The sequence below is a fragment of the Alligator mississippiensis genome, chromosome 2 (assembly GCF_030867095.1).
Source record: "Alligator mississippiensis isolate rAllMis1 chromosome 2, rAllMis1, whole genome shotgun sequence".
Taxonomy (NCBI): domain Eukaryota; kingdom Metazoa; phylum Chordata; order Crocodylia; family Alligatoridae; genus Alligator; species Alligator mississippiensis.
Genome location: NC_081825.1, coordinates 65,934,031 through 65,959,104, shown reverse-complemented (window position 1 = coordinate 65,959,104; position 25,074 = coordinate 65,934,031). Strand labels below are relative to the sequence as shown.

Here is a 25,074-nt window from a genome sequence, read left to right as displayed (position 1 = left end):
TTCAGCAGGCTGCTGCTGCAGGCTGGGGCCAGTGGCAGCACCGCAGTCTTCCTGGTGCTTAGCATAGGCTGTGCCAAACAGCTGCTGCTGGCCCCAACCTGCAGCAGCAGCCTTCTGAAACACCGTGTGCAGTTTGGGGACCTGTGCGCCGCCCGCCCCCCCTGCGGAAGAGTTGGGGGAAGCAATCAGAGAACTGGGGAATCTAACCAGGAGCTAGATGTCAGTATAAGAGCAGTCCTTCCCCTCCTCTTATTAGTTTTTGTTTCCCTGCAAGCCTGGCTCCAAAATTCCAAAATTCTTCAAAACATTTCCGAAATGTTTCAGAGCCTTCCGTTTCAATTTTACATTTGGTGTTTTTGGCATCGAAATGGCCCAAAACACCTCTGAAACGGAACAGCTGCCAAAATTTCGCACAGCCCTAACAGAAGTTTTTTGAAAAAGAGTGTGTAAACCCAGAGGTAACAGATTCGTGTATAGCTAATGTTTGCCCTTCGATTAATATAGTAATATTTTAAAGCAAATGTGTTGACATGGTTTAGGAAAAATGAAGACTAATGGAAAACAGGAATATTTTGGATAGTTTGTGGAAATAGTCTTGCCACTTTTTTTTTAGTGCCAGAAGTCTCAGCATATGTTCCTATATGCTCTGTGTGACTGAAAGGTTGCAATTAACTAGACATGGTGTCAACTTCTGTGGCAGTATGAAAACAATTGGGTAACAAATGGCAGATGGTAGTCTAAGAAATTTGGCTGTGTTTGAAGGCCCTTCTGTTGTATAAAGTTTTCTGTCTATTTTTTGTACTGGCACAGGCACCTTGTGGTGTTCTTCTCCGCCAGTAGATGGAGACAAAAATAATCTTTAAATGACATTTCCTTAACTATACAGAGCTTGCCAACTGATTTCAAGATTAGTATGATCTTTGTGAGAAAAGGGACCAGAGGTCTGGGAATCTGAAATTGGTAACCAGTGTGTACCCTTTTGCTAAAACTAGAGCTTGTTGTAAATTGCCTGTGGATGTAAAGTATTCTAGATCAATGGAAGACCTAAGTTCCAAATAATAATTTTTAATGTAATAGTTTTTTCTAGTCTAACTGACTAGAATTGCTGAAGTTACTGTGGGAAATTATTCTTACCTACTTTATAAAACTGGCCTTCATTTATGAATCAAAAGTTAAATTTCTTGTACTGTTTTGGAGAAGTAAAATGTCTGGAGTTCCTTATTTACCAGAGTGGGGAAATTTTATTTGGTTCCTTCCCTTGAACTATTCTGTTACCCTGTCATGCGGCAATTTTAGCATATTTAAAACAAAACAAAACTGGTTTTAAGTTTAAGAAATCTTTGCTAATGCTTCAGTAACGTTCCGGAGTCTCGCATGTCTCTTACATATACAGGAATGGAAAAGTGAAAGGTTACCAAGGTTTAGCCATTTTAGTGCCTTAAGCTGCTGGCTCTGGAAAACGGTGAACTCTGAAGTGTTTGGATTGAAAAGGTCTGAAATTTAGCAAGAAATAAATTTTACCCTTTAGCTCTTGCTAATGTTGATCACAGTACAAGACTTCTTTCATAACCCATCTTTACTTGACTGTGCACGTGACCAGGATTACATTAGCAGTAAAGCTAATTTGTAGCTGAATGTTGCTCCATATTGAGTTAATGCTTGGTTTGGTTGCAGTTTGAACTTCATAAAGGAATATGATTTGAATATAGACTCAGAACATGATTTTGTACCCTTAACATGCCTGTTCAAGGGTCCAAAATGGCATTTTTAGCTTTACCATTGAAGTAATGGCATTTTGTGCCTGATTCAGCAAAACACTAATCCATACATCCTACCCTAAACCATCTCATAAATCTCACACTATGACAATTGCTCCTCAAGTTAAAATCCCTTTGTAGTCTACCCACTAAAATTATGGGCACATAATTCGAATTCTTCACTGTATGCAGACAAGAAAGTATTTATTTAGTTTTAACAACTTTTGTTACATTTTTGTAAATGCATTGCAAAGAACTTACTTATGAATAAATCCAGTAGATAAGTTGACCCATAAAAAGTCTATTTAACCTTTCACGTGCCACCACATTAAAAAAGTGAGAAATGAAGGAAAAGTAGTATGCGAGCTCCTTTATTTTTACGTTCTATAGCACAATCCTTTTATTTCAAGAAAAGTCAGATGACCTCAGTTTTCTGAAAATAACTGACTAATGCCAGCTAGTGCCATGCAGAATGAGATTCAGTAACTGTTTGTTCTAAAATAGTCTTGGATTTTAACAATACAGCTTTTATTCCAACATTTTTAGACTTCAGTCCCTCTGAATGCAAGGTTTTCAGAATTGCTTAGTGAAAAGTACAAAGCGAATCTTCTGCTACTTTTCAGTATGTTGTCTGTGGAGTTAGGAACATGATCTCTGCTTGCTCTGCAACAAGATAACAAAATTGGTTATAATCTTTCTGGAGTAAGTAAACATGCAGCGAAGGAAGTCCATTTGTGTTGAGCACCACTTTAGAAATGTCTGCTATTTCTCTACCAAAACTATCTCCCCCACTTATTCTGAAAGTGGATTTCAAGAAAACAAATGTTAGGCACCTAGGGTCCTTTTAAAGTGAGTGGGAAGTGTTGGCAGAAGGAAACTGTCCTCTTCAAATAATGCAAGTTTATATATAATATAGAAGATTAAAATGTGCCTTAACATGGAGTGTGGATCATGGAGGAATTCTAGAGTGGCTTGTATTTTAGCTTTAAAATTGGAACAGCTTAATTTTTCTTGTCAAAGAAATGGTTTAGACAAAACCCATCAAGGAATTAATTTTATGGATTTATGGATAGACTATTTTGAACTCATTACATTTTTAGGGGTTTCCTAAGAACAGAGAGATTTGTTAATAATTGTTTAAGGAAAGATGGTACTTATTAGCATTATGTAAAATACCAAATGCATTGCACAGCAGGCTACCATGGCTAATACTTGAAAGACATTTTGCCCACAGGGCAAATCTTGTATTGGATTTTGGTACACCTGCTCCCCAGGCCAGGTTCTGCAAATGTGTTGGGCACCCAGTCTCCCTACAGAATGCCAGGTGGAGAGGTAGGCCAACCAAAAATCGTGCATGTTGAGTGGGAGACCAAGAAGACCTTAGTTGGATAGGAAACACCAAACCCTGGGCTGTGAAGTTAAAGCCCTTTCTGATCTTTCGTGCTGTAGTCAAAGCTGATATGGAAGTACCTTAAGTGCATTCAGGTCTCAGACCTTGGCATCTTTTGAATAGGGTTGGAGTTTACCTTTTTGGTATTACGTTTGAGGGTTCAGTAATAATCCCCTTTTCCTTGCTAAAGGAACATATGAAAATCAGCCTTGAAATTGCTGGCCGCTGATCAGTTTCCTGGCTGCTACGTTAGAGGGGAGCATCTAACAAGATCAGAGTCCTATGCAATTGCATGATATGTAATCCCATGGTAGAGAGAGTGAGGGGGCAAGGGGGGTCGGAGAGCATCTGGCACACAGTTACTAATTTAAAAATAACTTCCTTTTTGATAAAGTTAATCCCACAGTAATTGAAGTTCTTTATTATACTGCATACAGGGTTCATATCTTGCAGTACTGTAATTTTCCATCCAGAAAGCTGCTTGTAGCTTAGGGGTCTTGTTGCACCTTATGCTGTGAGCCGCACTAATGTTGATCAGTGTTTGTGCTAGTTTGGAGCAGTCACACCCTTGGTCTAGAAACCTTCTCTGACTGCCCCCACCTGCAGAACTGTGACTTGCCCCTAGAGGCCTGGTGAGCAGAGGCAGGACTAAGAGCTGTGGCTGTGGGTTGCCACTAGAGGGCTGGTAAGCCAAGACAGGCTTCTATCCCTGCTCAATGGGCTGAGGTTCGAGAGAGCCTGGGATACTGGAGGACTTCAACTTGGGGAGCACATCAGCGGAGAATGGAACAGGAGCTTGGTAGTGCAGATCAGAGATAATCTTGCCCTGGACTGACATACCTTTGAGCCATGTAACAAGTTCTTAAAACTATTTAAAAATGTTATTGCGCATACGATCTAGGAGTTAGAGCTCTAGGAGCCACCCAAAATTACTGTGCAGTGAGATTCTAGATGACTTATAAAGTTTGAATCAAAATGAGGTGTTCACACAGTACTGAAGTCATTAAACTGAGCAATAGCTGACAGTGGCAAAGTAAGAGTACTTGTAGTCGGAGCATGATGTCCATTTTAATACTGAAGTTAAAGACGCTATTGTACTATGAGTGTTCTGTGGAGTGAACACTCACTCATGACTAGAAATCCCACCTGTGACTCGAATCTAATACAAGCTCTGAGTATGTTACGGGTAGGTACACAGTTGTGCCAGTTGATAGAAAGCAAGGTTCTGAATAGGATCTTTTGGCTTCCTGAGGTGATTTAGATACCACTTCCTTAGTTGTATGTGACAGCAGATGCTTGAACTTTAAAGAAACGCAGTGTTGTTCCTTATTGTTTAATTTGGTCAGATTCTATTCCACCTATTAAGGTCCTTGAAAATACATTAATGGAACTTCTTTGGTAACACACTGTCCTGATTAGACTTAAGATTCTGTTGTGGGAAGCAGTGATTTAGAAAAGGGCTTGGATCATGGTAGATAATCAACTGAACATGAGCTCCCAAGGCTAATGCAATTCTTGGATAAATACCTGAGTGAATATCTAGGAGTGCGGAGTTTGTTTTCTCTGTCTGGAATAACATGGTTCCAGTTCAAGAAAGATGTTAATTACAGAAGGTTTAAAGAGGAGCACTGAAAATGATTAAATTTCACCTACCTCATGGTGAAAGATCAAGCAGATTACCAGAGAGGAAGAAGTGACCTGATTGCAATCTGAGTACCTACATGGGAAATATAACTTTGATAGCAGAGGGCTTTTTGGTCTAGCAGATAAAGGCATAACACATGATCTGCTGGCTAAAATTATGTAAATATATAGATTTAAAATAAAGCAGTGAATGTAACTAACCATTGTGTTGGAATCTCCATAGGGGATTACTTCTAAATTAAGTTGGGATGTTTTTCTAGAAGATGTATTTTAATTCAGGTGGTCAAGTATATGGTCCATTGGTCTCTGGAATGATCCACATACCGCATGGCCCTGGCCCTGTGTGCAGCATGGAGGATCAGTCCGGTGTGCAGGCTGTATGCAGTGTCCCACCAGACTGTCTTTGCCTGCAGGCTTCAGGGTCCCAACGGGATCAGGCCATGCCAGAGCCACTGTGCAGGGCAGGTCTAGCAGGGTTCCTCATGCAGTGTGCCCTGTGCCAGCCCTCCTGTACCTTGTGCAGCCAGTCCATCCTCCTGCACCTTGTGCAGTGCACACTAGCACCAGGGTTTGCTCTGCATGTGGTAGAGCACTGCATGCAGTCCACACTCCAGACCAACTCTTTGTGCTTGAAGTAGTGCTGGATCCAGTCCATGCATCTCATGCAGAGTAAGCCTCAGAGCAGAATCTGCATGTACTGCTCGCAGCATGTGGACTGGACTTGGCACTGCAGGTATTGCACACAGCACAGGTGATTGGTTCTGATCCAGCCTGCATACTGGCCTAATGACCCTCCCCTAGCCCATGGGGCCAGATGAGTTTGACACCCTGCTTTAGTTATAACAAATACATTCAAGGAAGTTCTAAGGTCTAAGATAAGAGGTCAAGCTAAATCACAACAGTTCCTTCTTTCATAGCTTTGTCTATGAATTTTTAAATTTTTGTGTTCAAGTTCCCATCTTAAAAGGGACCAGAGGTCTGGGAATCTGAAATTGGTTACCAGTGTGTACCCTTTTGCCAAAACTAGAGATTGCTGTAAAATTGTCATTGTATGAATGGGGGAAAAGTACTCTAGATCAATGGGAGTCTTAAGTTCCAAATAAAATAGGATGTCTGTCTTTCTAGTCTAGCTGACTAAAAAGTAACCTTGGGTTCAAAACACCATGCCTAAGCCCTACCACAGGGGCTCATTTCAGAGGAGTGTTTAGTAACTTGAACATTTTGAAAACCAAAGAAGAGAGCCATTTGGCCAAAAACATCATGAAAAATATCCCATTATATCTTTTGATGCACTTGATATTTTTTCAAAAGAGATATAGTTCTTAATGCCTCAAAAATATATTAATGGCATAGTCATGTGAGCAGTTTTTGCATTTTTTGTATAAATACTTTGGAGAAGAAGTGAATACGTATAACTAGTCTTTAGTATCCTGTGCCAAGTTACTTTACTTGTAATGGGTTTTGGTTGTATCCATGTTGCTCTAAGGACATAGACAGGCACGGTTCTTTGAGTAGCTGTGATATCTTTTATTAGACCAACTGAGTAGTTGGAAAAAGTTCTTGGCAAACTTTTGGACACAGTCACTCTTCTTCAGGTATAGGGAGTCTCTGAACAGCAGGAAAACTCAGGCTTTCTTTTTTTAAAGGTGTGAAGAATCCATAACTTGCTAGTTGCAAACATTGAACTATAAATACCTTAATTTGTCCCGATGTTACAAGAATTAACTTATTATTCTAGAAGGCTCACAACCTAGCAGTTGTCAATTTAACACGCATCATACCTGTTGCAGAAGGAGTTGTATTGTGAAAGGCTGAATATAATACCAGTCCCTGTTGATGTTGGCCAAATTAAGGTTTTGTGCACTAATTAGAGAGCTTCCTTTTTTCTGAAAGCCATTAAGTGCAAGGTCTGCGCTGGAAGTAATTCTGCTGCCCCTTTTGGGGTTTCTTGTACAATTAATGTATTGTATGGTGAACAGATTAGCTTTAAAAACAGTGTCAAGAAATGATTTTCCTGTTTTGCAAATATTAAGATATTCTTCTACTGTGTCAGGATAGCAGATGGTTATACTATGATGGCTTTCATAGTATTAACTAAAACCATATAGAGACTGCTTCCTTATAGCAAATAGCTTAACACTTACCTGGAATGTGGGAAAGTCATCCTTATGACTGCTATAACATAGGCAGAACAATTACTGGAATCCAGTTCTAGTTTTATCCAAAGTTTCCACCTCTAACCTGAGAAACTCACTTTATTAAATCTGATGTGATCTGTAAACAGTTGCAGTTAAGTGGAATTTTCCAGTAGAAAAACTGTTCTGGTGAAAATTTTAGATCAATGCTACTCTTTTTCCCCCTTGAAGCAGCAGCAACAGTGCCACCTCAACTTCCAGTTATTCCTCTGCTGAACATAGTGGGGAAGTAAGTTTGTTAATGTATACACAGTCAAGTCAAGAATAGGAGTGGGAAAAGTAGTATGCAAGTTGAATGTATTAGGAGACTTGCAGGGAACAGAAAGTTCTAGGTCTCCTTGTTTTCTCTGAGATCAGCTGGATACACTGAGCTGTTTGTTCATTGTTTGCTTCTGGCAGCCTGAAGATGCCAACTATAATCTTCTGTAGGTGTCCTGTCTTCTGAGCTGCCTTGACTATTGAAATTACCTAGTTCTTTCACATGATCGCTTATTAACATGCTCTTTGGCTAGAAAGGAATGCTCACATAAATAAAGAGATTGTTATATCTAGATGTTGAAACTGATTAAACATGGTAACAATGAAATGTGAACCTTACGACTTCACTAAGATAAACTACTGCCAGCGTCCTGGCACAAGATGTACTAAATTAGACTTGTAACAAGTTTAAGAGGGTTTTCAGTTATTTTATCAGTGTTTTACCTATAAATTAATCTGAAGTTAGAAGTTTCCCTTTTTTCCATTTTATTGAAGGATAAAATTACCTTGTTTTGGAGAGTTCAGGAAGCTGCTTAAGGGAATAGCTGTTACCTTGAGTAACCTTCCAAAACTCTTAGTTGACACTTGATTGGCCACCATGGCAGACTTTTAGCACTACCAAGTTTCCTGATCATCTGCTAAAAGTGAGTTTCATAGTAAGTCCTTGACTAAGGTTGCTTTCTTGCATAAACAGCTCTAATATTTTCTTCTATGCTTGATGAAACAAACCTGTTAGTGGCTTGGCCCATGTAGAAATTTTATTCAGTTTTAGAGTAATTTTAATTACCTCTCCACACTTGGCTAAAAGTTGATTTTAGCACCTTGTATAGAACTAATTTTTATTTCAGAGCTTCCAGCTTTTTTTGAGTACTTGTGCTTCTCAAGTTTCTCCCTACCTAGAGATTTTCAACAGGTGTAATAATGTATAGTGTGGTTGTCCTGAATTGCCTCTTGTTTGGAAATGGGGCTCAGAGTAGAAGAAGTTCGGGGGTGGAGGGAAGACAAAGAATAAGCTTGTACTCTTGCTTTTCTTGCCAATAAATTAGTTGTATCCAACAATTATAAAAGCAAATAAAAGGTAGTCTGTTTCACTATGATTTTTCACTTCTCAAATACTCTGAGACCTGAATATTCAAGATGAAATCATGTAACACTCAGTACCCTCTTCCATTTGTAGATTTCCAAAGTGTGACTTGATAAACCTATAGAGATTGGGAAATATTAAGGATACCACCCTAACTGGACTTCTGCTCTATGATCTATATTTATAATTTAAGACACAATGTCCTCAAATGTTTTTTTTAAATATGGAACTAGGTGTGCTGGATGCAATTGTTGTTGAGGGACAATACCTTTGGGTTCTACATGCAACCTTGAACCAATATAATTTAACCTTTCATTGGGTACCTTTCATTGGGTACCTTTATGAAGCTGATGTAAAGGTACCTGAGCATGTTAACTCACTGGCAGCCAGATTTAAACCTATTTAAGCACGGTCGTATATCATTGCATCAGTGAGAATGTTGAAAGTAATGCATTTAGTGAAACTAGTGCAACTTTTGTAAGAAAAACATGGTCAAAAGGCAGCTAGCTGGTTCATTTTGTCTTGCTCTGGCTACCGAAAATCAGTCTCACTTTGCCCAGTGGGTCAACTTTTCTTTTCCTGTTGCACATGCTGTGGATAATCACTTCAACTCTACTTAGAATAGGGTCTAAGATGCTCACTTTTTTGGGAAGTCCGAGCTTGAAGATTTAGTGCCCCATCAAAGCGTTATAAATACCAAGATCTTTATAAACCCTGTAGATGGCTGTCTTGTTGAGAGGTAAGCTGTTCATTCATTATTGGGTTAATTAAATTTTCCCCTTTGAAATGATTACATACAGTGGAACATTTGGGTCTTGAATGTTGTAACCCAATTGAGTGCGTAAACACTTCCAAAACAAGGATGGCCAAGTGCACATTTGTAAGGTAGCGGTATGAAATATTAGTCTCGAAGATTGTGTGTTGCAAAACTTTCTTTGCCAAAGCTTAGTTTCCCAGGCAAAGAACTATATACAGTGGCTTTCACTGAACAGCCACAGCCTGTCCAGGGAGTTGTCATGAACACTGACACAGGCTGTGTGCAGGAGCCTATAGGAAACTTAATCTTGCCCATATCACCATATGGGAAGATGATTAAATGTAGGGTAAACTGGACTTGTTTGTACCCTTAAATTATGTTTTTCCTGTGTTCTCATGTTCCAAGTAAAACTTGGCTTTAAAGAGGTCAGCTATCACTGTAATTTCCCTAAAGGGAACAGATTTGGAGGGTTCACACAAGATGGAAACTGTGTAGAAGGTCCCTATCAGACTGGAGGACTTGGACAATTCTGAGCCAGATGACTGCTAGGAGCCTGAAACCCAAAGGAGGTGCAGTCAAATCAGGAAGGGGGAGCAACTGACAACCTTAATTCTGCAGGAAATAAGAAGCTTGTGTGAATTTTTTTCCCCTCTAGATTTCTTTAACTAAAGGATTACATCTTTCTATTTTAAGGCAAATTGTCCTACTAATAATTAGTGATTCTGCCTACTGCAGTTATAGAGCCCTTTCTTCCAGATAACTCCCTGGAAACATCTATTTTGAATGAGTTTAGCAAAGAGATTTTGGAGGGCAAATCCTATAATTATACATGGAAAATATTAGCTCACTGCTTCTGTAAGCAGAAGCAAAGTGAAATTGCAATGACTTTTGTCAGTTTTATTGCTGCCTGCAGTTGTGTGCGCGTGTAAACTGTTACTGATTCTTCAAACATGCCCAGTAAGGTTCTTTGGCCCCAACTGTAGGAACATTCAACCATGGTTGTTTCCCTGTCCTCCAGTCCCATCAGTTCTGATCGCTTCTTTTCTTGGGGCTTCTCTCTCCCACATCGGGAGCTGTCCTGATATTGCTTTGCCTTTCCAGGCTGGGGGAGCAGCTCCAGAGGTTCTTTGCTCTCTGGCATTCTTTCCAGGCTGGGTGTTGTAGGGATGGAGAAAGGATGGGAACGAGGAGCAATCCTTTTACTCAATCCTTTTTTGAGTAAAAATCCTTTTACTCAAATGGAAGTAGGACGGAATAGAACCCCCTTGAACTTGCTGGGCTTCTCTTCTTACAGGAAGGGAGAGCAGAGTGCTTATTTTTGCTTTTTGGATTTTTGGTTATAGCTATGTTGGTCTAAGGACATAGGCAGACAAGGTTCTTTGGGTAAATGTGATCTATTTTATTAGACCAGCTAAATATTTGAAAAAATTGTTCTTTACAAGCCTTTCAATACAAACACTCTTCTTCAGGCACAGAGAGAACCTGCTGGTACACAAATACCAGGAGACTCTGCCTATGCCTGAAGAAGTGTTTGTGCCTTAAAGCTGGTAAAGAAAAATGTTTCCAACTGTTTAGTTGATCTAATAAAAATATCACATTTACCCAAAGAACCTTATCTGTTTCTGCTTTTGAAAGGAGTAGGGTAGCTTTGCCTCTTCTCTCAAGTACTTTTGATTAGGCTGTTCTTCCCACTTGGGGCAGCCAACTCATGCATGGGGAAAAGGAATGGGGGTTCTTTGTTGTGGGGCTAAAATTTAGAGGGGTAGTTATTTGAGGACTGATCCCATTACATGATAGAATCATCACAAGTGTTGGCAACACTGATTTTGTATTTTGGTAAGTGGAGGATTAATGAGCTCTGCACACAAGTAAGCTAGCATAAAACACAGTGTAATGAACTTTTTCATTTACTACTAGATACTGTTCATGATCCTTTTGAGCACAGAAGGGATTTTTTGGTTAGAGCAGGGGTTCTCAAAGTTTTTATGCCGCGATCCAGCAAACTGCGGCCCAGCACTCACAGCCGACCACGGCCAGAATTTCCGGCCAGAAGATGGGTAGGAATTTCCGGCCAGAAGATGGGTAAGAATACCCACACCCCCCAGGTGGGGAGGTAGGCAAAACTCTGTGCTGCCATGGGCCCTGCAAAAGGAGCCATGGCCTCTCTGCCTGGCTCTGGGAGCCACAGTTAGCTGGTCCACAGCTACTTCTGGTCCAGCAGCCGACCATGCTGCAGACCTGCAGCTGACCTGCCATGGCCTGGCACTGGGCCATGGTCCAGGGATTGAAAACCCCTGGGTTAGAGGATCACCCAGGATGAGGTGCTACCCTGAGGCACCATAGGGGTAAAAGCAGCTGGCTGGAGTCAGTGGGATAGGAAGTATAGGCAGCCTGGAAGGTGGAGCTGTAAGGCCTGAAAGCTGGACAGAGTCAGAATTTTTTAGTAGAGGGTCAAGCACAGTAGGAAGGAAATTTGAAAGGGTTTGTATGTGGTTACATTATAGGTGTATACAGGGCTGTTAGGAGAGGCTGAGATAGAAGCAGTTTTGTTTAAGTTATGGGCACCATTAAAGAAACTGCATAGAAGGTTTCTCTGCAGTCTTAATCAAGGAGTTGTTTTCAGTATTTGAACTGTGAAAGTGTCCTTGGGAGCCTCTTGAGAACCTACTGAGAACCAGAAACTGGAGAGCACCTTAATCACTTGCTTCCAGGCTCGTGGTCTGCCTAACATGCAATACAGAGGCAGTGTGTGTTCTACAATGTGAATTCGACTACATTTTGTAGTGGTGTCAGTGAAAATACCCTGTTGTAGGCTCCTTAACAGGTCTGATGTTTGCCAATCTGCAGTTGTGCTGTGGTGCTCCTGGGCTCATTGCTTTCATTGCATCAAATTGCATGCTATTACCTGGAGACCAGAACAAAGCAACCATATTTTTAATTCTTGCTGATGTGGTAAATAAGACCCTAGAGAATTTAAACAAGTTCATTGCCTCAAGTGGCCACAGTGTGTCTTGAGCAAGTAGACATGTGGTCTATCCTGGAGAGTTTATAAGAATACCCAAGTGTTGAGAGAGAGAGAATAATGGGTTCTAGTGACAAGGGCTGTGTCAAGTAAGATTACAGCTGTTTTCATGTGTGGTGTCACCTTTTATGGATGTAGACCGTTTTTATTAATCTGTTTTATGTACCAACATGGCTTAAAGGAGGTGATGTGGGAGATGAGACGCACCAATGGGGAGTAAGAAGGGATTTGGGATATCTGATATGGATAAATGATCGAGTTCCCAACTTTGACCTCTGGTAGAATGTAGGGCTGTGGAGCCAGAGTCCTTGGTTCATTCCTTGGGTGATGTTGTTCAGAGTATGAGCTGTGAAGGCTCGCTATCCTGGAGTAGCTGTTTTGTGTAGAGAACATGGAAAGATTGCGTGGGTCTACTTTCTCCTCATTGCTGGCTGCTGAGATGACAGTTAACAGGCAAAAAGACAAACCATTTCTGTTCTTTACAAGAAGAGGGTGACTTGTATAAATTAGAGTTAATTATCATAAAAACAAATTGGTTATAGAAGTGAGTGCTTCAAATAATAAATTAGACTAAAATAGAAGTTTGTGTTTGGGTACTTATCTCTGCTTCCTTTAAGTTCAGGAGTTCAACTAGAAATACTGAATTTGTTTGGCTGTACTGTTTTAAAATACACCAGGTGCATTTTTGTGCTTAAACTGTATTACGTATCTTAAATGCATTAAATGAGGGAAAACTTGATCTCTGGGACCCCTGAGAGAGAGAAGGAATTGTGTTTTTTCAGGGACTTGTTAATTGTGCTTATGATGGCTTTTGTATCTAGAGATCAATCTTTGTCAGTAAAGTTTGCATCTTTAATATTAAGCACTTCATTGACCTTATTTAAATTAAATGAAAAAGCTGCAGTACCAAACTGCAAAATGGAGTAGTAGTTCCCTTAGGATCCTTTTCAATATTTAACTGCTCTTACAGAATTATATTGTTTACATGTGGATATGTAAAGAGATGCACATAGATGATGTAGTAGTAGTGGTGTCTAATATGTTTAAAAAGTTTCTTTGGTTAAAAAAAAATAGTTAATTTTTTTTAGGAAAAAAACCCAAGTGAATGGGAGGAAATTGTCAGCATGTAATCAGAATGTAGATAAATGAAATAATTGAGGAGAGCCAAAATATACCTTAAGGAATATTCAAGTAATTTTCTCCCCAACAGTCTCTGAAGACTAATTTAAATGATCGGTGACATTATTGGTTGATAGTCAGCTGGGGAGACCACCCACTTCCTCCTCCTCTTAGTTCCCCATCCCATCAAGTCCTATAACAGATTAATCATGAGCAGTGTGATGTAATTCAGAGGCTGCTAGTTTTCTGAATCACTAAGAGGCAGTTTTATTCTGAGAATCAGCTTTGTTTCTGCAACATCTGGTGGAGGGAGAGGCTGCCAGCAACGTTTGCATTGAGGATATTTGTGTTTTCAGTTTTATTTTGTCTGTGCTTGGAGTAACAGCGAAGGAATGAAGAAAATTTGATGTGTTCTAGTCCTGTTTTCCTTACCAAGTATCACTTGGCTTCAGTCTGTGCTGAGTTAAAAATATAGTATGTAATTGTACATGGAGGCTGTTTTCTGCTTGCTTTTTTCTCAATTGCTCTGAAGACATGTTATGGTCTCCGAAATTTTCCTTATCCAACATGCGTGTGCGACTGACTGCCAAAGGATTGCTCCGAAACATTAGACTTCCTTCTGGCTATAGGAAAAGCACGGTTATATTTCATACAGGTTCGTATCTCTTTAAACCTGTACTTGGTGTATGTATGGGAGACATCTTGTTTATTTCAGGAGTTGGTTATTAATAAATAGTAACTGTTTCATGCCCAAAATATATTATAGCAATCTAAACTCTATACAAAATACTCTTGGTTTATATCGTGGAATAGCTTGATTTTTGTTTTGTTTTGTTTTGTTTTTTGCAGTCCTCAAATTGTATATGTTGATCTGCTCATCTGGGAGATGTGTGTTCTGTTTGCGGAGTCCATAACAGGGAATGGACACTTTCCAGCTCCAGACACAGGAACTGGAAATTGATCTCCATTCTAAGTGTGGGTTCATGATCTTTTTAAAGTAATGGACAGATATGCTCTGATAGTTTTCTTTCTCTGCACTTCATATGGGAAGAGGAGATGCAGAATAATACTGTAGATGAATTGTTAGGATTGTGGTGGTGGTGTGGGGGGGGGGGCGGATGTTGCATAACAACAAATATGCCTATAGGTTAGTATTCCTGTTAGGATGAAATACTTGGGAATCTAGCTGTAGGCAAAATAAGTACATTTTACATGTAAAATGCTTTTTAGTTTTAGCACAAATTCCAGTTAATTGGAAATGTAGGTGGTTTTCACTCGGATGACTTGAGTTTTATCTCTGAAGGACAAATACATTATTTTAATCTCTTACACTGAATTGCTAGGCTTGTTTTCAGTTACTTTTTCCTTTATGTGAAAAGTAATATGGTATGTCTTGTAAATGTACAATATAATTCATGATGATGGACTCCGTGTAAATTCCTTTCCCTCATACAATACAGAGAAAAAAATGAAAACTTAATACCATATAGAAATCTTTTTTTTTTCTTTTTTTTTTAATGCTGCTGTGTTGTTTGCTTGCAAGTTCATGCTTCTATCTATATCTAGTTTTGCTCCCTTGTAACTCCCTCCTGTCTTTCCTGGCCACTGCTAGTTTCTCATGTTTCCTTGATGTGCCATTTAATTCTACCAGTTTCTCCTAGCATTTCATATGCCTATCTGTATTTTTATCTTGGTCTTTTTTTCTTTCTTTCTTCATCCCCAGCAATCTGAAACTAGTTTCTGAGTTCTTGAGGCTAAAACTGATTATGGAGTTAAATGCAATATAGATCATAGCCAACCAAAATTGCACATACTGTATAGCATACTTACACAAGCCAGGTTAATTTTAAAAAGCCTTGATGTTGCAAAATATTTAATGAAGCAGTCTCTACTTCTAGTTACTGTTATTAGAAGGAAGATATCTTCACAGAGCATATCCAGGAAATGTGTCCTAGGAGGTGCATGCTCAATCTTTAATCTAGTTCTCTAAATGTGGTCAGAATTTGGGATATTAGTTAACAGTAAAACATTATGTATTTTAGAAATGTCAATGCAGGTGTCATAAGATTCTCAAACAAAGAACTGTTCTTGCTTTTTTTTTTTTTTTTTTCAAAGCTTTCATTAAATTGGCTGTAGAGATTCCTGTTAAATAAAGTACATGAAATAATATTGCTGGCTGTGTGTCCCAGTGCAGTAGGCGGCTCTATTAAGAGGTGCTGAAAATACCTTCTCATTACATGCATGAGACACTGCTTTTGAAATGGCAAAGTTCAGCTGGACCATGTTGCTTCCTTTCTCATCTTTTTTTTTTTTTCCTCCCCCGTCTCCATGTCTCAAAACAGTCAATGGATCACTTCATTGAACCGGTGTAAGATTGAGTGGTGACAGTACTGAATATAGCTATAACTAGGGACTATAGAAAAACCAGGTCACATTCAATAAAGGTTAGTACAAATATTTATAAGCGTTCGACTGTTGTAGCTGCTAAAACAATAAAGATTGAGCTCTTAATAGATCTGACACTGGTTTGTTTGTCACTGTTGACCTAGCCCTTATTTAGGGACATAAAATTAGGTAAGTCATTCAAATGATTGTATTATATATTACACCTTTTTAGACTATCAGGATGAATGTGCTTCATGCTGCTGCATCAGCAGGAATGTCTGCCAGTGCAGTGATTTCACTACATTAAATATATGTAGCCTCTTCCCTGTGTCAAATAATGTCCTCAACATGTTTCTCCTTGTTGAAGCTCCATGTTGAGCTTTAAAAGCAGGGAGAAACTGGCAAAAGAATGTTAAGGGTTCAAACATACCTGTAGAGGTCACATGATAGGGAGTTATGGAACTAAAGAATTTATATTAACTGTTTTATTCTACTTAATCTACTGACTTTAGCCATGCTATGACTCATGGACCCCATCCCTCACTTCATAATTGTGCAGTCTACTTCCCATCCATTTATTACTTGCAGGGTTCTTATGACAGCTATGCCAATTGCATGCATACAGCTAGAATATTAGCAAAATAATATTCTGCTAATGCAGTTTAATGGGAGAATGCAGAAGAGCCTGGTTTATCTTTCAGGTCTTTTGAGCCCAACAGTGGTCCACAAATCAAGTGGAAGAAAAATAGGATGTAATGTTTGTCTTGAGGAATGAAATCAGAACTTGTTCATGAGTTATTTTCATCCTTGCTTATGAATTTTTCACAGGAACCCATTAGTATACATGCATCCATGCATACATAATTCTAGCTGGGCCTACAAAAGGATATTGTGCTTCTGTTCTGTTTGCTGTAAATGCAGAGACACATCAATCTAAATTGTTTCCATGCCACTTCAGATTCATCCCCATGGGGATGTTATATCAGAATAGTTGTAGTAAATTTTCTTCAGTGCCTTGTGTCCACCAGTTTTTTAGCTTAAATTATTTGAGGTCACAGTACCAGAAAGTAGGAAACCTTGGAAGAGGAGTCCCTCCACTTCGCAGTGCGTTAATTTGTGTTGAGTTATGTTTAGACCTAACTCTTCAGCCACCGAACCATGGCCTCTCTCTCTTGGTTGTAGGTAGCCAGGAATCTCCCCTTTTGATGCAGAGAGTAGGGTATTCTACACCTTTATTTTATATATATTATAAAATACCTCAATCTCAGTGCCTGACACTTTTTAAAAATTTTCCTTTGTGTCTCTCTTGAAATTTACTTTTTTTATTTTTTAGGCAAGTCTGAGGGTGAATAAACTAACAATCTGACTCATGATTAAGGATTTCTTTTTTCAGTATTCTTCGGTTATGCAAATGTGCGAGAAGTATGAGTTAAGCAGGAATTGGTGTGTGATTTGTGACAAAACATCAACCATCACCTCTCAAAAGCTATTAAAGAACATTTTAACCAAAAGAATGAATAAAAGTACTTCTGCATACTTAAGGCTCTCCATACGTGGTTAGTGTGACAGAACAGATAAATGTCTCTGGGTGGCTCTGTCACTTTAGGTATACTGGGAGGAAAAGACAACAGCCTACTTTGAGCGTTACTTATGAATTATGTGTGTTCTACCTCTCTTTGCATATAAGGTAAAAAAATAAGTCAAAAGGGCAAAGATCCAGTATCTTCTGCTGCTTGATTCTTGAAGCTGTCTGTAGAATTATGCAGGGTGAAAAAAAAAAAAACCACAAAACATTTGCCACGCTCAGTTTAGGTAGGTCTAGGTGCATTGAATTAAGCTGCCTACACCTAGACTGGGAGCGGTGCTTATAGCAATTCACTGCTGTCGGAAGCAGCATGTACAGCTGTTTACTGATGTCCTGAGTGACATGGGGAGCCCAATGTCAATACTGGGATTGCAGGAGGGGCTGGTGATTACAATAGTGCTTACAAAGCTGGATGGTAAGCCTTCAGGAGGGTTTACTTGTTGGGCTACACAGTCAGAAGAAATTTTAAGAAAAAAGTTCTCAAGTGCTGTTCTTACTAGAGCTAACTAAAACACAGATAGAACTTGACACTAGAGACTGACAAGGAAATAAATAGTAACAAGTGTGTATCCCAAAAGTCTCAAATATCTACTAGGCACCCAAAATCCAAAAGCCTATCAAAGATAGTTTGCGTTTAATATAGTACAAATGTTGCCACCTGTGTGTGCTGATAAACATTTAGGCAAGGAAAATTTATACATGATTCAAAAATAAGTCACTTTCTGAAACTATATTAGACAGGGACTTCAATACAAAAACATGTGTTATAATTAAGGAATGCTTTTTCCAGAGGAGTGTTTTGGACCTTACCATGTTTCTATTAATGTTATAGCCTGAAACATTATCATATACTTCTACAATGGGAATTTTTAGCCATTAACTTCAGTGACCCCAGACACTGTCTCAAGGGTTTGATCTCATTGTTTTTAAAAAGAATATAAGCATAAATAAACTAAAGCAAGGTCTTAATTAGCTATGTGGTAGAAACCTGTACTGTTCCACTGTGGTGGGACTACCCATTCTCGATTTGCTTGAAGTTGAAGCCTGTGTCTTGTTGAAAGGCTAGCCTTTGCTGCTGCTTTCTCCCCTCCTTTTGCCTTGAAATTCTGAACACCCTGAAGTTTTCAAAAAGGAAAAGAAACTTCAGGATCTGCCAAATTCAGTTTTTTTTTTCACGTCCCACCTAAGTGCACTTTGAGGAAGAATGTGACAAGATCTAGCTGAGGTTAACTTGACAAGGGTTACATAGACCTTATTGGCTCATAAAAATCAAAGATTCATGCACTTAGGCCAACTGTAAAATGAATATACTATTTGTTGTTCTCTGTATAAAATGGTTGAGGTTTATATAAAGACAATAAGAAAAGTATGCTCATCACTGCATTTTCCCCCCCAAAATGGATAACTAAACAGAAAAGGGTTATTACTTAGTTGAGAGGAATTTTGGAAATTGGCTCTAAAACTAGATATTATTTAGTAGTTGTTTTGACTTGGATATGTAATAGCCAAGCTTTTTAGTGCTATATCAGTATTAAATATGAAATAAAGCTGTATCAAACACTGGCATTAAGTTTTAACTGCTTGAAGGTGTACTATTTAGGTATGCATGAATGAATGAGATGGTGGGGGGTTGTGATTTGACTTATAGGGGGACTCACTTGCTTTGACATCTTTTGGGATTTTATAACTAACCATCTTCATAGTTCTTAAATTATCATGGGATTCTCAAATACGATCAAATTGAACTTAAGTGTTCAAAAACAGACTTTGTATTGTCAGTGGTTCATCTTGCAGAAAATGAGCCAGAATCAAATGGAAAATGAGATGTGGTGCTAGAAGAAACAAAGCATTCCTGTTATGACTCTGGTAATTTAAAACTGAACTTTGTACAGTTTAAAAAAAAAACAAACAAAACTCTCTGGGGAAAGTGATGCTATTTAGCCTCAGTGCTGGAAAACAATATTGTTCCCATGCAGCTTGATTTTCAAGATTGCAGTGAATTGGTTCATTGTTTTTGTAGTCCTATTTGCAATTTGAAGGTTATGGGCAGGCAAGTGTATGCATCCTGAAGTGTGTGTGATACTAGTAGAGCAAAAGGTGTTTTTAAAAAAAGTTACTTTTAATAAGGTAAACTTAAAGGTTAACCCTTTTATATTTATTTCAACCCTACTAGAAAGAGCTTATCCTATCAGACACTGTATAAGATGTCTCATAGACTGATAAAATTAACTGGATAGCTAGAGTAGTAGAGGATTTGGCCTCTATACTACAAGGCTAGGGACAGAAGTTACACACAAAATGTTTTAAGTGATCAGAAGCTGGTTTAAACCTGTAACAGAGCCTAAGTTCAGTGCCATAAACCAGTTTCAAAATGCCTGAAATTGGTTTAAGATAAACCTGGTTGAATGTAGTATCTGATTTAACTTAACTGATTTAAGTTGACAGTTTATGAAACTTCTGTCTCAGACAACTTCCTGGTTCAAGTTAAATCACAGTCCCCCAGCATGCTTTGCAGCCCTGCTTCTCTGCTCCCTAGCTGGAGCAGTGAGGGCTGGCTCACTGGCCTCACTGACTGGCTTCCTGATTTCCCACCCCCCCCCCCGGGCAAACCCTGGCAGGGGTCTGGGGCCAGGGAGGGGGGTGTTAAACTCCCCTTCCATCAAGGACAGAGTTGTCCTGCCCTGCTTGCTTACTATTGGCTGTGATTATGGACTACAAATTCCAGAGGCACCTGGAAACAGGAAGTGACTGATGAGCAACCCTGCAGAGTCTTGCTGTTGTGATTGTGGACTATAAATCCCAAAGACCTTGGGGGCTGCAGGAAGACTAAGCAAATGCAAAGCCCAGGTTGGTTACATGCCAGAGAGCCATGCTCTAGTGCACCCGGTTTCTGGCTTGAGCCACTGCAGGCATGTGGCTGTTTCCTGAGTCAAAAGTGAATGTCTCTGTTCATTTGCTTATTGATTTTAATCTTTACAGTTTAGACTAACCTGCAAAGACTGAATCAATTCAGCCTCTGGATTTTTGACTATCTGTACTGAGCCTGAAAGAGAAACCTATGTTCATCACTGAATAGAATCAATCTTTTTTTTGTTTTGTTTTCAATGCCTTTGATACCTCTTAGGGTTGTGCTTCTGCTACTTAATATCCTGACTACAGATCTTTGCCAAATACCATGTTATCTGGCATTCATTTTTGGGTAAAGTGTTTCAAGAAGGTTATCGTGAAGTGATTAGATTTGCTAGCCAGATGCCTTCAACCTTCTTAGACTCCTTTTAATATATTTTTTGCCTTTAAAAGTGCAGTGCTCCAGCTGGCTTGAGTGCCCAAGAATGGTACATAGAGGTCAGATATCCATGTTGTTTTGTTCTTGGATGTGCTTGTACCTTTTGAGAGCTAAGTGAAGCTCTTTTTGATACCTGTAATGCATGGCTGAGACGGGAGCCTTTTCATGAAGTTCAAAGAACTTAGTTTTAAAAAGCTGATGTAACCTTGGAGAATAAACAAAGATTCAGTAGTACAAGGTAGCAGTTCCACACAATTCCGGAAACAGTGCAGGCTACAATGTTAGAGCTTTCACTTTTAAAGGAGAAACCTTCAATATTTTAGGTTCAAGGTTATTACTGTCCCAAGGAAGATGAATCCTCTCTCCTCTCATGAGGCTTATTACAGGGTAGGCTCTACTGTCTTTTGGGAAGAATTGTTCTGCCAGGACCCTATAACAATTCTGTGCTACTTCTTGCTTCTGCAATAATCCAGCATAGAGAAAGTTGTAGTGGATCTGTGCAGTAGCCTTGAATGTACTTACACTGCTCTATCATTAGATTCTGCTTTTTGGGAACAAATGCACCCTTTTTTACTTAATCCACAAATTCTGCCCCCAGCATGGCATGTATGCCCTCCTTGGATGTGGTATGGTGGCTTTACTTTCTGGGGATCTTGCATAGAAGGAACAACATTTGGCTTTATGAAATGCAAGTTGTACTTGTATTCTTCTATATATATTTTTTTTCAATCTTTAAAAGGTCAGCCACCTTGCTCAGTTTAGGATTCTCAACACTTACGAAGATGGAAATAACTCACCTTAAATAACCTGGCTTGCATCTCTAGGAGGTGTTTAATTACCATTACTATTTATGGACCTTTCATTGGTAACAATATCTCATCAGGTGATACATGATACCATTGTAGGCAAGCCTTGTGAATAAGCTTGTATTGTCTTTTTAAAAAGACTTTTCTTAAATTTAACTCCTCCTCTGCAGCCCTCCCCCCCCAATTTTGCAACAGTGTTAACAGGGTTGTCCCATATGTGCCATTTAATATAAGCTGCTAAAATAAATAAAGGTGTCTTGAGAAAATACAAGTACAAAGTAAAATTTTAAAAGCTTATATTTGCTTTTATGAACGTAAAAGCAGTTGAGGGAGAAAACACAGAAAAACTAGAACATCTACATTAAAATACTTTTGTACCAAAAGTTCCCTAAATCTGATCTGAAATTATTCAGGAATAGGAAAAGATAAGATGTGATGATATTTCTTGAGTGATTTTTTTTTTTTTTTTTCTTTCTCCATGTTTAAGGTATACAGGTACTTTAAATGCACCTCCTTTGATGTTTTCTACATCCATATTTCTTTTTTTCTTTGAATATTGTCATACAAACTATTAAAGGTTCGTCGCAGTTTAATAAATTCAAAGGCCAAATACTCAACTGACAAGGAACATAATTTCAGCATGCTTTCCTGAAACAATATTATCAAACAACTTCTTCAGCAAGGAAGTTGGGGATTGCAACAGGATCTATTTCTTATTAATTCCTAGTAGTGACACAAGTAATTACAGCTTGCATCACAAGGGATTAGTATTTCTGAATATATATATATATATTCCTTTAAATTGGCTGATATAGTCACTACCCCTCCCCTCAAGGAGTCACCATCAGGCTACAATCCTTTTGAGTCTTGACACCAGTCTGGTCAAACAGAGTTGGAAGAGAGGTGCATGTGTTGGTGGGGTAAGCAGAATTCAAGTGAGCAGTCTCTACACTGGAGACTACCTGTCAATTAGAGACTGAAATTGAAAGATAAATGTTGAAAGTACAGTGCATATTGGAAAAGAAAAAGGAGAAAAGATGCATTTCTCATGGCAGAATATGAGATTGGGCACTCCTCTGTTTGAATTTAACAAGATGTTTCAGAGGGATCTATTATGTCACTATTAAACAGCATTCAGAAGGCTGTGTTTTGAAATAATGCTCGTGGAATGTTCTGAAGATAGCCCCAGGGGAGAGCTGCTTACTACCAAGGAGAATGCATTTATTGTATCATAACAGGAAATACAAAAATAATTCTTTAGCTACAATGGTGCTTGTCCGTAACTGTGAGATAAACTTCTGGGGTTATTTTTTAAAGTAAGCTTCAATGACCCCATTCTACAATTGGCATGTGGATTTCCAGAAAATAGTATTTTTAGTAAATGTATACTAAACAGTGACATCTTCCTTTCCTACTGCACAATTTCATTAGATCAGCATGGAAGACTGAATTAATTCAAATGACTTGCTAGCCTACAGCCACTTGAATGCTGCTGTTAGGGTACTGTGTTTGAAGAAACATGTTATTTTATTTTCTTTACCAGAGATTGGTATCATTACCTGGAAGGATGCTTTCTGTAAGAAGCAGTTTTAGAAACTAATTCAATTATCATAGTTTTTAAATGCACAATGCAGTTACTTTGTGCTTGTATCTCTGAGTAATTGCCTGAAGCATGGGCTTGGAAATGGATTGCAAATTGAATGGCTAAACAATTTCCAGTTGACAGACCATACTTGACATTGTCCATTTATTCCTAGATTGATAAATAGACATATGATTGCTTTAATGTTTCTTTCATACCATAGAAATGAGGGAAACTATTTACTCCCAATTCAGATATGTACATAAACTGAAACCAAGCAAGTAAAGGTCTAGTTTAGTATAAGAGAAAATGCAAACTGATAAGTTATTCATTTGTTATAAGCTACCGGGAAAGGCAGCTGTAATGTTCCATGTAATGTTTAACACTAGGTTAACATGTAAGTAATCTTAAACATGAAGTCCAAAGGCATAGTGGCAAACTTTAGTTGTAGTGTTGTTTGTGTCCCCTTTATTTATAACAATGCAGTAGCTCAACTAAACTTTTGACCCTTTAAATAACTTGGCATACAGTTTTAAGAAATACTGTTGGTGCACTTTAATGTTGCAGGCATTGCTATAATCATGAAACTAGAACGGAGTAGCACTGTCTTGGATGGGAGACTGCAGCCTTTGCGAAACTTTTTTTCCTTAAACAGACTCTTACCTTGAAAAGGTTTGAGCATTTTCAGATGAGCTTGGGTCCATGGTCAGACTGATTGAATCCTCTATAAATTTAGGTAGGCAACTGCTGGTTATGTTGGGAGAACTGTTTTTCTCAATGTGTTGTGCAATCATTTAATTAAATATCTCAAAATTAAGGCAGTTGTGAACTTTCCTAACCCACCCATAATTTTAGTGCAGTGGTATGCCACTGTAGTTTAAGCAAAAATGGTTCTCCTTCCTATTGGTAATTTTGGTAAATGCTGTGAAATCCACATGGTTACTCAGATTTGCCCTGAATTTGATTTTTCTTAGTGGCACAGCGAGATAGGATTTGTCTTCCAAATTGTGATAATTTTGAACAAGGAATTCACAAGATAAAGCTTTTTCTCCCTGACATATGTTTAAAGCTGAGATTCCATCTATGCTTCACTTATATCTAGGGGATCAAGTCATATCTGTGATCATACCCAGAATGGTTTCACTTGAAACTTACCTCAGTTAATGAATGGCATCTTCCAGGAAAGCATTAAAAATAGTATAAAAAATATTGAGCTCTGTACATAGATTTATAGCTGTCTCATAAAACAAGCATGCTCTTAGAAGCACAGAAGCGGAACGGGATTTTGGAGTCATTATTGACTCCAGGATGAACATGAGCCGCCAATGCCAGACCGCAGCCAGCAAAGCCAGCCATACCTTGTCATGCATCCAAAGGTGCATCTCAAGCTGGTCCAGAGAGGTGATACTCCCCCTCTATGAGACTTTGGTCAGGCCGCAGTTAGAGTACTGCATCCAGTACTGGGTGCCACACTTTAAAAGGGATGAGGCCAGCCTGGAGAGGGTTCAGAGGAGGGCCACCCACTTGGTGAGAGAGTAGCAGGACAGGCCCTATAAGGAGAGACTGAGGGACCTGAACCTGTTCAGCCTCAGCAAGAGGAGGCTGAGGGGGGACCTGGTGGCTGCCTACAAACTCATCAGGGGAAATCAACAGCAAATAGGTAGAGCCCTTTTCTCCCCAGCACCACCTGGGGTGACGAGGAACAATGGTAATAAGCTAATGGAGAATAGGTTTAGGTTAGAGATCAGAAAGCAATATTTTGCAGTTAGGGTGGCCAAAATCTGGAACTGACTTCCCAGGGAAGTGGTCCTCACCCCTACCTTGAGCAAATTCAAGTGGAAGTTGGACGATCACCTGTCTGGGGTCTTGTGAACCCAGCATTCATTCCTGCCTGTGACAGGGGATCAGGCTAAATGATCTGTTCAGGTCCCTCCTGACCCTAGCTACTATGAAATATACTGCATGTGTGAAAGAGCAACAGACTTCCTAGTGTGGCAATTTCATATGAGCCGGGTGTCTTGGGGGGGGGGGGGGAGGGGGAGGGGGGCTATGTGGTACTGATGGAACCTGTATGTTGCTTAGTCAGTATTAGATCAGACTTGAACTAGGAAGAAGTCCTCTCTTGGTATGATTTGCCTTTGTCAAAGAGGATTGCTTAGGGAAATGTTTGAATTTTCTGCTGTGCTCAAGGTGTCCAAACTAAT

The 25,074-nt window shown here is 39.1% G+C and overlaps 1 protein-coding gene across 5 annotated transcripts in view; it reads left to right on the top strand.

Moving 5' to 3' along the window:
- The window catches only part of MTUS1 (microtubule associated scaffold protein 1), a 173,349-nt gene that overhangs the window by 81,672 nt on the left and 66,603 nt on the right, over positions 1–25,074 (top strand). The window contains exon 1 of one of the 5 annotated variants that reach the window (XM_006262534.4): positions 13,455–13,881. The exons of the other annotated variants lie outside the window; for them this stretch is intronic. Coding sequence (XP_006262596.1) covers positions 13,761–13,881 — 121 coding nt within the window. The 5' untranslated portion in view covers positions 13,455–13,760. Of the gene's footprint in view, positions 1–13,454; positions 13,882–25,074 lie in introns of those variants that run through there. 5 annotated transcript variants of the gene reach the window in all.